A 14,428-nucleotide genomic window follows, 5' to 3' on the forward strand; every position below is an offset into this window, starting at 1 on the left:
GTTTAACATGGTCAGTTTGACGAGATTCCTTTACACATTGGTTCATTATACTTTGTTAAATAGCTATACGAATACTTATATTTTAAACAGAGGTTGAGTGAAATGATATATTTGATGTTTGTAACGAGTTTATTTTGATCAGTGTAATCACAGCCCTATAGCATACAATTGCGAGTAATGTAATCAAATTGTATTGCGAACGTGTGAACTTGAAAAAAAATAGCTATCTGCAATAATACTTCCTCAGTTTAATTCCTTTATGATAAAAAATATTTCAAAACGACTGACGAGAAACTGTCTCATATCATGGCTTTTAAACCATGTCTTTATAAAAAGTTATTTATTATTTGATTTGATACTACAAATAATTTTAATGTGACATATTTATTTCATTGTAAATTTTTAAAGAAAACAATTTACATTTTATCAGTTTTTTTTTATTGGATAATTCACAGAAAATTCAGTTTTAATAAAATGAAGAGCAACATAGGTACATAAATAATTAAAAAATATGACTAATTTTTATTTAAATATTAATTTATTTAGAAATGTTTAAGCTTGACAATATAGTATAAGGCTATTGCTCATGCTGTGTATATGAGCTTATAATAAATACAGTTTAAATGTTCATATTACGCCACTGCCACATTATGATGCATCTTTAGGTAATACAGCTGTGCTTGAGACTCCAATTCTTGTAGGGATCTAACCACCGGCGCCATTTGAGTGACGTGATCCTTAAATAATATAAGAAATGTAGTTAATATCAAACTTATAATCTAAAGCAACGATATTTCTACAAAATAATTTTTGGTTTATTTTAGAATATATGATTCGATTTATACACAAAGTCCTAAATTTAGAGGCCTTTACTACACTTGTGACAAAAAAAAAACACTAAATAAAGTAGTTTATTTTTTTTTAAATTTACAATATCCGTTAACATAATAAAGACATACATATTCTATTGTAGCTTACCTGATAGCCAGAACCAACTTGTGTTCTTTTTTGACCATAAACAACTTTTCCGTCAAACTCGTTACTTGGTACTTTCATATCAGTCTCTATTTGCTGTATTGTTATATTCAAATGGTCTTCAATATCCGCAAGGTACTAAAATTAAAATAAATAATCTTTGTTTGTAAATAATTCATTGGAGGTTTTTGGTAGAGTACTAATAAAAGTTCGTGTGTAAACTGAATTGGAGGTCGGCTTGCAAAAAAGTTTAAAGAGCAATTCACGCAAGCCTAGTTAGTTTTATAGATAGACTTATATGTATAATACTACACAAGCTGTTCAAAATAAAACTTGTGTTACAGTGACGAAAAAGGGAAAGAAAGCGGGCGATGTGGCACATTAGTTTTTATCCTTTTTCGTTTGTCTCTGAGAGTATTATAGTGATTTGATTTGATAATGGTCATCTTTGTAATGGTATTAACTTATTAAGTACACAGATATTACAATAATTGGAAGAACATATAAGTAATATAACAGATTTTGGTTAGGAGCTAGAAAAAAACAAAAGACTTTATTGTTCTCTGAAAGAATATTTTTACAATTGACCGTAACTTAGTATGCAAAATCTCACTACTGAACAGCGCGTCTAGTAGAATACAGATAAGTCAATGGTTTTATATAAGAGTAATTACCTGTGGCTCGTTATACCACATGCAGCAACCTTTAGGTCTGTCATCAACTAGATTAGTGTTCCAGCAGTTCCGACCTCGCGATGAACACCATTCGCCGTGGTACCACACCTTATAACAAAAATATAGAAATAGTTGATTATTTACATAAGATACATACATAAATTAACCTATTTTTTTATAAAGTAGTAAGAATAAAAACGTGCAACTTTTCAAAACTTTCTTGCTCGTCTTTTCCAATAAGTTCCTTGTTGAATACAAGATTTGTAAAATAAACATCAACATACAACAATTCAAGGGTTTTTGTTATTGTTTGTATTGTGTGTTTACTATTCATATTATTGAATAATAATCGGTAATCTTGTATATTTTAGATTAAAGTTTCCGTTATATTAGATTATTTTAAAAGTATCTTATTTACCTTTTCTGGCACAGTGGATACGAGACTTATGGCCAATCCCATTCGTTCAGCTCGGCCCACTCGACCGATGCGATGTACATAATTTGATTTCTCGTCTGGTAATGTCACATTGATCACTGAAATAATAAAATTCTTTAAATATTTAGTTTTTTTTAAACACCGATAAAACTTTATTTTTAACTTTTTTATACGAACAAGTTACATAATATATTTTTAATGATAATTCCGTTCGCATTTATTGATCGCCGATACTTTAAAGTTGGCGGGCGCGCCTTCATGAGTGAACAGATCTATACATCAAATTTATCTCATAATTAACTCGTAAATTTATGTTTTCAAAATCATAGAAATAATTTCAGGAATCTTTATAAGAATTATGTGTAGTAATTTACAGCAAGACGAATCCGGTTCAGCAACTCGTACTAATCTTGATAACTTACTAAAAGGTAGTCCGGAAATATCGATTCCTCTAGCGGCGACATCGGTGCAGATGAGGAACTTGACCTGCTTCTGCTTGAACTGTTCTAAGTTAGCCTTCCGCTCAGCAGGCTTGCGGTCTCCATGCAGACACACGCACGAGAACTCGTTTTTAAAAGACTTCAAATACCGCTCTAAGTTATCGCAGTCCAGTTTTGTACGGCAGAAGATAATTGCTCTGAAAATTTATTAATATCCTTAAAATTCTAGTTCAGCCAAGTGGATCAATTTAAATGAGGTGCCAACTACGCATAGAGAATTCATGCATACGCGAACGCAGTACTCTATCTTATACGACAAGCAAGAGAGAATACGCAAGACGGACTGGGTATGTACTTTTCAAAGGCACTAAAAGTTTCTTAAGACAAACATCCGATTATTCTTTTGTAGATCGATCGCGTTCATTGTTTTGAAACCCAGGGCTTAAGACCAAACTTATTAACTTTTTTTTTATTAAATTGTCAAATAATATTTAAGTTGTCTTGCATATTATGTCACTTTATAAGGAACATAAAAAAACATCTTCATAATACAGTAATTACGAACCTATCCATTTTGTGTTCTCGAATGGCTCGTACGCAATATTCTCCTTTGAGAATTTTCACAGCCTCAGATAGTGTCTCCGGAGTGGTGTTCCCGCTGCGAATATTATCTTTCGCATGCACGCCATCCGTCATTATTTGGCTACAAGAAAAGGAAATAAATTATTTATGATATTTCTATCATTATCCTACTTTATAACTACAAAATTATGAATTATGCGTATCTTTTAGGAAAAAAAATTTTTGTACGCTGCGTTCAGCACTAAGACCCTCTCGGACGCCGTTTAAGCTATGGTCTTATAAACTTTGCACTCAGTAATTTTGAACTAATTCTATGATGCATTCTATTGTTAGTATACGTGACGAATTTATAATAATCGCGCAAATACGTACAGTAGTGCTAGTCTGTAAACCTCAATTTTGATTACACTCCAGAATTTTCAGTCAAAACACTATTTGGTATTCTGTAACTAGAAATAAATCTATAGTAACGTTAATTTTTGAGAATAAGTAATGCCAACGAATTTTTGATGTTATCTTTTTTATTTGACATTAATGGGTAATTTAAGCATGTATGAAATTCTTTTAAATTATACCCCTGGAGCAGTGACGGTAAAATCGTAACAATATTAAGAACGCGGGACAATGAGAAAATATAATATATAGGATTTCACGTTTAAAAAAATATTATAGTAATTTTAAAGTTATTGACATACTAAATTTATTAAATATTAATCATGTTGACACTATGTATCTATTTTAATTTAATTTTGTAGACTTTCGATGCCGATCTCAATGAATTACATGTTTATGCAACGTAAGAGGGTAGTACCCTACTCATTACAGTTTTATATTCAACAATTATATCATAAAAATAAATTTATTCAATTAACGAACTACATTGTAGTTGTATATTTATTAAATAATAAGTGTGTCTTGCAATTAAATTACTTTTTTTATGAATTTATCTCAGGGAATTCTGGGAATAAATAATGACAATATTTTAATTGCATAAAAATTAAATTAAATTACTTGCTACGTGGTATGATAGTATTGATCGTGATCATAGTAAATCACTACTATTACATCACGCAAGACTATAGTTTAACTATTACACTATCATCCTGATACTGTCTCAGAAATAATAATAGCACGCTCCCTTTACAGTATATGCAATCGCGCAGTTTAGCTTGCTTCAATTTTCAGTGAAGAAGATCTACAGACGAAGATCTGTTTAAATGAAAACCTAGTAAGCTAATCATTTCTCTTGGATTTTTACTTGGATTCTGACTAACGATAATAATTATAGTCTAAACTTGCGTCTCAGATATTACTAATTGATTACTAACTTGTAGTATTAGAAATAACTGTTTGGCACTTATGCCAAAATTACAGACACACGAGACAAAACGTATTAATCCCATATCCGGTATTAGGTTGGTTAATATGTTATATGTAGTTCAATTCTATCCTTTTATATCTTTTTTAACGTACGAAGATGCATGTTAAAACATGTTGCCATCATCACGGTATATGTATTAAACGCAGGGCCCTCGTGAGGTTTAAATTGTAAATAAAAATACTTTTATTTAAAAATAATTATTATTTAAAAATAATAATACAAATATTTCTCATTGAAAGAATAATATTCTAATTTTAAATCAGTGATATGTACTAGAGCATATTACCAGTTGAAATCAATTATTTTCTCTTTTTAAACTTAAGATCGTGTGGTCACATAGTAATAGATTTCCCACTCCTTAAATTGTACAATCGCACTGAAACGATGGCGAAAAAGAGTGGGATGTCATCGTAGATTTAACAAACAATACATTGCTAATTTTTATGGACGATGGTAAATACTTACCATCACCATTTGCCAGTCTTTTTTTTCAAATTTTACAAAATAAGCAAATTATTTAATTATATATTTTCATTGATTCCGCCAGAGACTTCAAGCCCTCTCCCAGAACCTTGAGTCCCTCTCCCAGAGCCTTTTGTGCTTCTGCTTGAGCCTTGACTCCCTCTGCCAGCACGTTTTGAGTTCGGGCCATCTCTTCCATCACCTTTACAACTCTACCTTCATGAGCTAGCCGCTGGTCTTCCAACTTCAATAATTTATCAGCTATGCTGCTATACTGAGGGCGTCTTGATGGTGGTGATCTTTTGACAGTCCGAAATGTGCGACGCTTAGGAGCTTAAAAGTAAATCAAACTAATTATATTATTTTATAAAAAAATAATACATTAACCACTCCATAATATAAACAAATTTATAAATAATAATGTAAAAATTTTTATTTGTGGTGTCGTTTGTTTTTTAATATAAAAACCAAAACCATGCCTTCAATTCCTAATTGCTTATATAAGACGCAATAACATATCCTGCAACCAATGGGTCTGAATTAACCAAAATAAAATAAAGCAATTACTCGAAATTGCACTGGCATTGTCGCTATGACTTGCTGCTGTTGCATAGTCTTGCCTTGTAAGTTCTGAAGAGGGCTGAAAAAATAAATTAAAATCAATCTACCCTTAAGCAAGTACTATATTTAATCCTTATTTATAATCTTACCTGATTTAGCAGTGGTGACCGGTTTATCGTAATTTTTGACTCAACATCAATGTCATTCACATTATCCTAAAAACAGTCTTAGTTTATTTATTTGTCATTAATACTCAAAATTTACATATACGTAAAAAAAAATACAGTTGATTATTGACAGAATAAATTTTGTGAAATATTATACAAATATCGCAGAATATTGTTACTAATGGATAATATATTATAATAATATAATAAATATAAAAATGTAATATAAAGGACAAAGACCGATTCCCCCTCCCCCTCCCCCATATTAGTTACTAAGGATGGGAATTTAGAATTCTCAATAAGATCACTGTTGACAAAATGTCAGTATTCATTCTGATTTTAATTTTTTACTTGCCGAACCGAGTGTTATATAATATTTGACAGTACGCCAGACGGTTATGTTAGAGTAGGGTCTATGCCGCTGGGTTTTGTAATGATCAGGATATAGCGGAAACAGTAACCGAATAAGACTAAGAACGCAAAAGTGATACCTACACAATACATTAAAAAATCCCTGAATGTCACTATTTTTCTTGGATTTACAAATACGAAAAAGATGGCAAGTTCAAAAGACATTTAGATTTATTTTAGTTTTCATCGAAAAGGCTTAAATAAAATGCTATATAATGTGGCGATGACGTCAACACATTTAATAATGATACCTCTTAGTAAAGACCAAACAAAAAATAACAATCAAATACATTCAGTAACTTAGTCATAGATTATTATTTTTTTATTTAGTATCGGAGATATTATTTAAGGCAATGTGCATATATGACACAAGAAATTACTTATTAAGATGTAAGTACGTCTGTTACCAAAATTTAAGTATTAAGTAGACTATTCTCTTACTTATGAACTAAATTTAATGAAATACATTAATAAATTTTAAAGTGTTCATTTTTTTTTTAATTTGGAAATTTAAACCACAATAACATCATCTACTACTACGTTGGGTGAGTAAAATATTCGTTTTAGAATGCAATTGAACTATGAAACTTCACGTAGTTACAACTAAATTGTACTTAATATTAATAAGTGTGACGCGATAGTGTTTGATATCGCAGCCTAATTCTACTTAACCGTTAAGCGGGCAAAATTATTATAACTGATTCTGGTAGGGTTGACACAGAATAATAACATTTAATAAACAAAACACTTTTATTTCTAATTATAAACAACACTTTATTAAAAAAATAAGATAGTAATTTGTAAACATCGTTGTTATGTTACGTTAATAAGATATTGTTTACAAATTACTTACTTTAAAGATTATGTTTTTATTTTAAATAATTTGTTATGCCTTTTCAATTGGGTACTTTTCGTAGTGAAAAATAAATTGTGAAATTTGCTAAAAATTTAGGTATATGTACTAGAAATATACTTAAATATTTTGATTTTAAGTCATATAAACTCATTATTATTTTGTTATATTATAATTAAAACGTAATTTTTAGTCTGACCATATATCAAATGACCTAAAACACGAGCCGCGATGGTGTGACGTCATATAGACAAAAACTGCCATTTCAATATCATTTGGCACTTTGACAAACAACTTTTCTGTAATTTTAATGCTAGTGTTTGTACACTTTTCACCAACGGTAGCGATTATTATTCATTATTTTCCCAAAAACACCAAATATTTATAGCTGTTAACGTTGAATGAGTGCTAATCGTACATACACAACTGTTGTTTTTACCAATATTACGTCATCAAAATGACTGACAGCGTTTTTGCGGCAAGAAAACGTGTTTATTTTGCCCAAATATATTTTTGTAACTTTTTATTGGGAAAATCAATAGTTTGAAGTACTTTTTCAAACATAGTAGAATACCCTATTATTTGTTCTTTTTGTATTATTATTATTCATAAACACTGTACAGTAAACCATATTAAAACTATTTTACATAAATACTATTTCAAATTATTTTTTTGGCTCATGTGCTATTCGATGTTAATAAATAGAAATGTCAAACGAAAAAATACAACGCACCTGCACCTGTGCATGAGTATGCATCACCCTTAGTTGAGAACTGGTCGAGCAGATAAACCGCTCACGCAAACACGCATTTTGTCCTGTATTAGTATCCTTAGTGAGTAGTCTTAGCGAACTACAATTTGGTACCCTATGAATTTTTATTTTGTTTATTTATTGGTACGTTTATAAGATTATTTTTTTCAAGGCTAAGGAAAGGAAATTGTCCTTTGTATTTTAGGTTAATTGTGATCATTAAAGTCTTCAATGTGCGAAATTAGATGCTTTTTTGTTATTTTTTTCTAAATCAAATAATATCGCGTGTGAACTTTACGGCTTCGTAGTATACCGATATGATAAATAAATATCTTAACTGATGAAGTAAGTAGATAAAAGCGATACTATATTTTTGCTAAATAACTATGGAGACAAGACGCTTCCACAAAGGACAAATAATCGGACACTTTGATCGTAATGCAGCAACTACCTATCTAATCGTCACTATGTACTACTGACACCGCCGTGTTGCCGTTTGTTAGTGACGACAGCTTAGTGAACTAATTTTGTGAAATGGTGTTATATTTAGTTTTAATTTCCGCGTGAATTATTTTGTTTGAAAATTACATATTTTTATTTTTCGTCATATTATTTTTTGTTACATGTTTAATTTAATGTGATATCGTCGTCGCCACTCTGTATAAGTCGTGCTCGGTAACTCCGGAAAAACTCTCTCGGATTTTTTGAGTGGAGCAAAGTTCTATAGAAAATAAGGCATTATCGTTTATATTGAAAACATGTTTTTTTAGGATAGAAAGTCAGAAACTATTGGTTCCTCCGAAATTATGGTGCATAATGACAATACCTACCTACCCATATAATTATATATAAAATACCAAGTCTACAAGGAAATAATTAATCAAATCAAACTAACGTCAAAAACTTTCAACTGCAGATGTTCATCGCCACCTCCAAGTCCACCTCCACGCATTAGTGCCAATATCCTCTCTTCAATTTCTGATAACTCAGGAACTTCTTCCACTCCCTCACCAGTCCCGAGTCTGGCAGCATTACGTGCAGCACATTTCTTTTTAACGGCGTTTTTTTTATCTGACCAATACTAGGCAAGGAGAAAGGTAAAAGTTCATTCTGCATGCATTATTATTATTTTAAAAATAACTTTATTATCGTCTTATAAATGCACGATTATGTTATGATAGCTCATACCTTCATCCATTTTTGTCTAGATTTAATTGTTCCCCCACAAGAGCAATTTAATATGGCGGAAATTTTCTCCCATTCTTTAATAGCTCTGGCTTTGGCGTTACGGTTTTTCATAAGTCCCTTTGCCAGGCTAGGTCTATCCTCTAAAAAGGATACTAAAGCCTCTACTTGGGCTGACGACGGGTGCGAAACACGCTCAACGAGACTGAAAAACATTAAAGAAGAAAGTGAGTCAGTAAAGAAGTTCCATTATTACCATTACTAGGCACTAACAAAGCAAAATATAAAATAATGTACTTACTCCATCTTCGGGGTTTCTTTATTAAGTTATATATATTTTGAGAACAATGAAATGCACGTTGAAAATTATATTTTATAACTTCAAATTTTACGTAATACCTAGAGGTCGACATTGATAACGTATTTTTTTTTGCAAACACAAACAATAGTAAAGATATTCTCATTTAGCATTTCGAACTAAATATGAATTATTCGTTAAATATTTGGCATAAAATATGACGTCACTATTTTGTTCAATTTCGTTTTTTTAGAAGTATGCCATTGACAAGTTTTCTTAAAAACAAGAGTGCTTATGCATGTGCTCTCACCTCTCGCATCTCTCTTCACATGGTATGACGTATTGTTACAGAATACCAAATATTGTTAAATCAAATTGACTCTTGAAGTGAGTTCGGATACGGTAGTGAATTCGAAATCGATCATGGTATTTATAGAATCGCACTATAAACGCTCAGGTGGATAGAAATTAAAATCTTCTACGCGAGAATGAGTTTGCGTTCATAGATGTTAAATTAATATTGTTTTTATAAATATGAAACGATAATTTGTCTGCGATGTATGTTCGAATCGAACTGAAAAGCCGTGATTTGTGAAAGGTTGGGCGCATTGGATCCCGGGGCTGGCCAGGGCGAAGGTGGATTATGTGTGTGTGTGTGTGTGTGCGTGTGTGCGTGTCTACCTGCGCTGCGTCTCCCAGCCGCGGTCGCGCTGTGGGTCGACGTTGACGACGACGTGGTGCACGGTCTCCGGCACCGCGTCCTCGCCCTTCAGGTCCACCCACGTCGGGAAGTGCATCAGCTTTTCCTGTTATAGCGATATTTTTACAATGTTCAATTTATACTTCCTTAGTTACGTTTAATTTAATAATATACGGAAATGACAAACAAAAAATTACATTACGATGTTAGTTGTTAAAATTGGATAAATATATACTGGGGTATGTATAGTATAGTATATCTTTACTCGTCAAATACTAATAGTGTATTATATTGAAGAAAAACCCTAAATTACATTATATAACTATAAAACTAGTACTATGAAAAAGTATTAATATTAACGCGCGTAACTTAATACACAAATATTTTTAAATTATTTTATCATTTATTCATCTTTTTTAGTAAACTATTTTTTATTTTTTTATTATTGCATTTAATTGCATACTTTTTTATTGTAATGCCCTTATTTGGGAGCGACTTAGTGGCCTGTCTGAAGACAACCCTTCAATCAAGCTTGGGGCTCGACTAATGAATACGCATAACAAAAATCCCCTAACAGTACAACTCCTAGATTTTTTTCTTACGTGTATACACATTAAATAATTGTAACGAAATCTTAACCTAAATTATCATTCGAAATCATAATTTAAAGGTAAACTCACTGAATCACTGAATTACTTGGTGGAAGGGCTTTGTGCAAGCCTGTTTGTGTTGGTACCACCCACTCATCAGATATTCTACCGCCAAATAACAGTACTCTGTATTGTTGTGTTCTGGTTAGAAGGGTGAGTGAGCCAGTGTAATCACAGGCACAAGGGACATAACATCTTAGTTCCCAAGGTTGGTGGCGCATAGGTGATGTAAGAAATGGTTAATATTTATTACAGCGCCTTTGAATATGGGCGGTGGTGACCACTTACCATCAGGTGGCCCATATGCTCGTCCGCCAACCAATAACATAAAAAAAAACAGATTCTATCGCCGCTTGCATCATGCAAATTAAAGAATATTTAAAGTCTATTCCAAAAACAGTTGAAAATGTTTCTCTATAAAATTAAAGTTCGACACGAACAGCTTTCAGTTGCGTCACATATTAATATTCTAATTACTTACTAAGTAAAAGTAATATCATACCGCCATTTTCTTGACTTCGAAAGCGTGCAATGTTGCTGAGCAAACAACCATCTGTAGGCGGCGACCGTCCGACGTGATCTTTGGTATTTGTCTGTGAAGCCTCTCAATGAGTTCGCCGCAGCCAGCCTTGAGGAGACCGTCAGCCTCATCCAGTACAAAGAAGCGGCAATGAGTCAATGCTAAATAACCTAAAAAATAAATAAAATTACTTGAATACTTCTAAAGTAAGATTTATGATTTCATATAGTGGGCAATGTTGGTTTACATTCTATAAAATATGTAGGCGATTAGGCCGATGAACCACCTGGTGGTATGTGGTCACCATGTCAACAATTCCTAACATGGTTTGATTTTGTTACAGTAACAATTAATCGCAGAACTAGGACTGACCATCCAGAACATCTGGATGAACAAATCCCACTCTAATATGAAACCTCAATAATACCATGATTCAAAGGAGATTATTCTAATGTAATTACAGGCACACACAAAAATTTAATAAAAATAATAATATAATTATATATCTTAGTATTAATAACATCGGTTGATCCTTATTTTAGAGGCCAATCACTATCCGATGAAGTTTGCTTGTTTGCAATTACGTTTGTAGGATTTATTATTTTATTTTTATTGAAATCTTCTAAAAATTATAATCAATATTTTTACACAATTATTTTTTTCCATACCTCCTTGAATAAGATCCTCAAGTCGGCCAGGTGTACCGACAACAATATCCACACCAGAGTTCAACTGATTAATTTGATCTTTCACGTTAATGCCCCCAACAACGAGTAGTTCTCTTACTTTGGGATTGTCTAGATATTTTTTGAACAATGTTATTTGGTTACATGTTTGTTCTGCTAATTCTCTTGATGGCTAGAATTATAAATTAATATCATATAGATAACTTTAGCATCGAACCTAACACCTAAACAAACCTTAGATTTACTTATTTCATGCGATTTCCTAATAACTAGGCTATATTGTGCACTACTAAGATTTTATGATTTTATGAAAGGTAATAATACCTTTATTTATAATAAAACACTAAAATTCCAATAACAATTTCGTCGACGTTCAAGGTTTTTTATTTGGTTTTTTTTTCCTATTATGGTTGGAATAGAGTATATATCTAATGCAAAAAGTCAGACTAGTTGTTCTTTTAATTGGTGCATTGAACCCAAACTCTCATTGTTCATTAGTCAACATGCATTTTATTAATGAAAAACCAGGGCAGTTTGAAAGTTTGGTTTACTAATATGATTATAATTCTGCAAATTGTTGTAGCTCAATATTATATTAAACATAATATCCAAAATAAATGAGCTATTTTTTTATTAAGCAAGAATATTTTTTGAGCTTTTGTATGGTGTTTTAAAAATTTTGTTTGTGGTATGGCTTAAGGCAAGTCTAGGTAGGTTGGTATCCACACACATCTTATATTTTACCCACAAACAGACTTTTTTTGTATTTATGTGTTCCTTTTAGTATGGTGAGCGAGTTAGCTTTACTATCGACACAAGGGACAAAACATTTTAGCACCCATGTTTTGTGGCACATTGGTGGTATAAGGAATGTTTATGGGCAGTGGTAGTGCGCATGAGACCACTTATAATAAAATGACATATTTTTTAATATGTCTAACAATACAACAGAAATCTGTTATACCTCTATTATTATGGCCTGGGGAGCATTGTTGACTTGTTTAGCTCCAGTAGATGCAACAGCTGATACAATATTCTGTTTTACACAATCTTTTGATGCCCGAGATATTCCTATGTAATCCCCTTTTGGAGGATACTGAAATAAATAAAATTTTTAGTATATATTTATTAACATTTTACATTACTTATATATTAAGTTAATTATGTAATATATGTATCATGAAATCAATAATGTTTGTAACAAATTTTCTATAAGATTTCCTTTGATTGTTTTTTTTATCATACTTAATTAAATTTTAAAGATACCATTTGGTACTGTTACCTTACTTATTTACCTTAAATGGTGTGCTGCCAAAATTGAAGCTCATCTCAGCATTCTTTAATACAATAGCTGGGAAGTAACAGTCACAACGTCTTGACTGATTTAATTTAAATGCTACACCCATATCCTCACCATTTATTGTGTAAGAAATGTCACCGTTGTTCAAATTTAAGAAACAACCTGAAATTATGTTATGATTTATTTTATAAAGTCAACAATAACATTTAAAATATTATATTATAATATATAAATTTCTCACCAATAACATCATTTTTCCCATAAGCTTTGCCATAGTCCTCAAAATTTTTAGCATTTGATTTCTTGCCTGTACCACCAAAACCATAGCCAAGGCTATCTGTACCCAAATCTAATCTTGCCTGTTTTGTAAAAAAAACAATAAAAAAATGCTTTAAATTTGAAAATAAAAATTTTTTAGATTGGACAAGATCTTAGTTGGTATGCTACTTTTTTGTGTATTATGCAATGTTGCACAATTTTATTTGGACTTATTATTCAACAAAAATATGTTTTTTTGTATGTAAGAAAAGAAGGTTGCATCTATTATACTATAAATGAGGAAGTAATTGAATTAATAGCTTACAGCTTGTGTAGACCACCCTACACGACATAAGCCTTCATCTGTTACAGTAGCTTCATAATAGTATGCTCCCTTCGTGTGAACACCCTTAGTAGCCCTGCACCCGTGCCATCCATTCTGATCCCGTGATTGGCATCGTAAACCATCTGGAGTGACGGCTAATGCATCAGTGCGATCGAATAGTGACATTGTCCATTCCGTCGAAACTGGAGATATCACCTTGCTAGTTTTTCCTTCTTGAATATCTTTTAAAGTTTCCCAAACTATCTGTAAAATTGGAAGGCAGAAAGCACCGGTCTTACCACTACCGGTCTCAGCAGCCATAAGCACATCACCGCCGCCTAGAATAAGCGGAATAGCTTCAGCCTGAACATCTGTTGGAAGATTCCAGTCCATTTCATCAATCGCCTTGCCTAACTCGGAAAGCACTCCGAATTCTTCAAAAGCAGTCATTTTATAAATCTATATGATGTACAATTGTTTATAATTTTCTTGCCGGTTGCTCTACGATACCAATTCTGATTCTGACGAATGACGGAATGAAACATTGATGATATAGACTTGACATTTACTTGGCACTCCAGTTACCAATACCGATACAGAGTACATAAACACCGCCGGTGTTCCGGTGAATCCATATTGGATCAGAAATAAAGAATTTATATTTATAAGAAATAAATTATTATAAAGTCCTCATTGATATTCATATTCGTATTTAGTAATGCTATATATATATAGCATTACTAAATAATAAATATACTAAAATAGCTATTTAAATAAAAAGTTTAAAAAAAGATAATATTGGACTGTTGATTT

The 14,428-nt window shown here is 31.7% G+C and overlaps 1 protein-coding gene across 3 annotated transcripts; it reads right to left on the minus strand.

The window, feature by feature from the left end:
- Window positions 1-576: 576 nt before the first annotated feature.
- On the minus strand, window positions 577-14,143 carry LOC125071945 (ATP-dependent RNA helicase Ddx1). Of its 3 annotated transcripts, XM_047682389.1 has the most exons (13): window positions 13,616-14,143; window positions 13,274-13,391; window positions 13,028-13,194; window positions 12,697-12,828; window positions 11,715-11,904; window positions 11,029-11,216; window positions 9,858-9,982; window positions 3,091-3,228; window positions 2,508-2,722; window positions 2,068-2,183; window positions 1,650-1,757; window positions 979-1,113; window positions 577-737 (listed from the first exon to the last, which is right to left on the minus strand). In XM_047682389.1, exons 1-13 carry the CDS (start codon window positions 14,063-14,065, stop codon window positions 633-635), a joined length of 2,187 nt encoding a protein of 728 aa, XP_047538345.1. In that variant the 5' UTR covers window positions 14,066-14,143; the 3' UTR covers window positions 577-632. The 3 variants fall into 3 exon arrangements, with proteins under 3 accessions (XP_047538345.1, XP_047538346.1, XP_047538347.1); XM_047682390.1 differs by lacking the exons at window positions 577-737; window positions 979-1,113; window positions 1,650-1,757; ... (1 more) ...; window positions 2,508-2,722; window positions 3,091-3,228 and adding exons at window positions 4,801-5,283; window positions 5,518-5,590; window positions 5,661-5,726; window positions 8,589-8,774; window positions 8,882-9,083; XM_047682391.1 differs by lacking the exons at window positions 577-737; window positions 979-1,113; window positions 1,650-1,757; ... (1 more) ...; window positions 2,508-2,722; window positions 3,091-3,228 and adding exons at window positions 5,081-5,283; window positions 5,661-5,726; window positions 8,589-8,774; window positions 8,882-9,083.
- Window positions 14,144-14,428: the final 285 nt, after the last annotated feature.

This window comes from Vanessa atalanta, chromosome 20, assembly GCF_905147765.1.
Source record: "Vanessa atalanta chromosome 20, ilVanAtal1.2, whole genome shotgun sequence".
Taxonomy (NCBI): domain Eukaryota; kingdom Metazoa; phylum Arthropoda; class Insecta; order Lepidoptera; family Nymphalidae; genus Vanessa; species Vanessa atalanta.

Coding starts and splice junctions, on each gene's coding strand:
- LOC125071945 (XM_047682389.1), bottom strand. CDS start 14,065: ATGACTGCTTTTGAAGAATTCGGAGTGCTTTCCGAGTTAGGCAAGGCG. Junction 11,217..11,714: donor TGAGGATCTTATTCAAGGAG/GTATGGAAAAAA, acceptor TTTATTTTTTAG/GTTATTTAGCATTGACTCAT. Junction 9,983..11,028: donor TCGAAGTCAAGAAAATGGCG/GTATGATATTAC, acceptor TCGCTATAACAG/GAAAAGCTGATGCACTTCCC.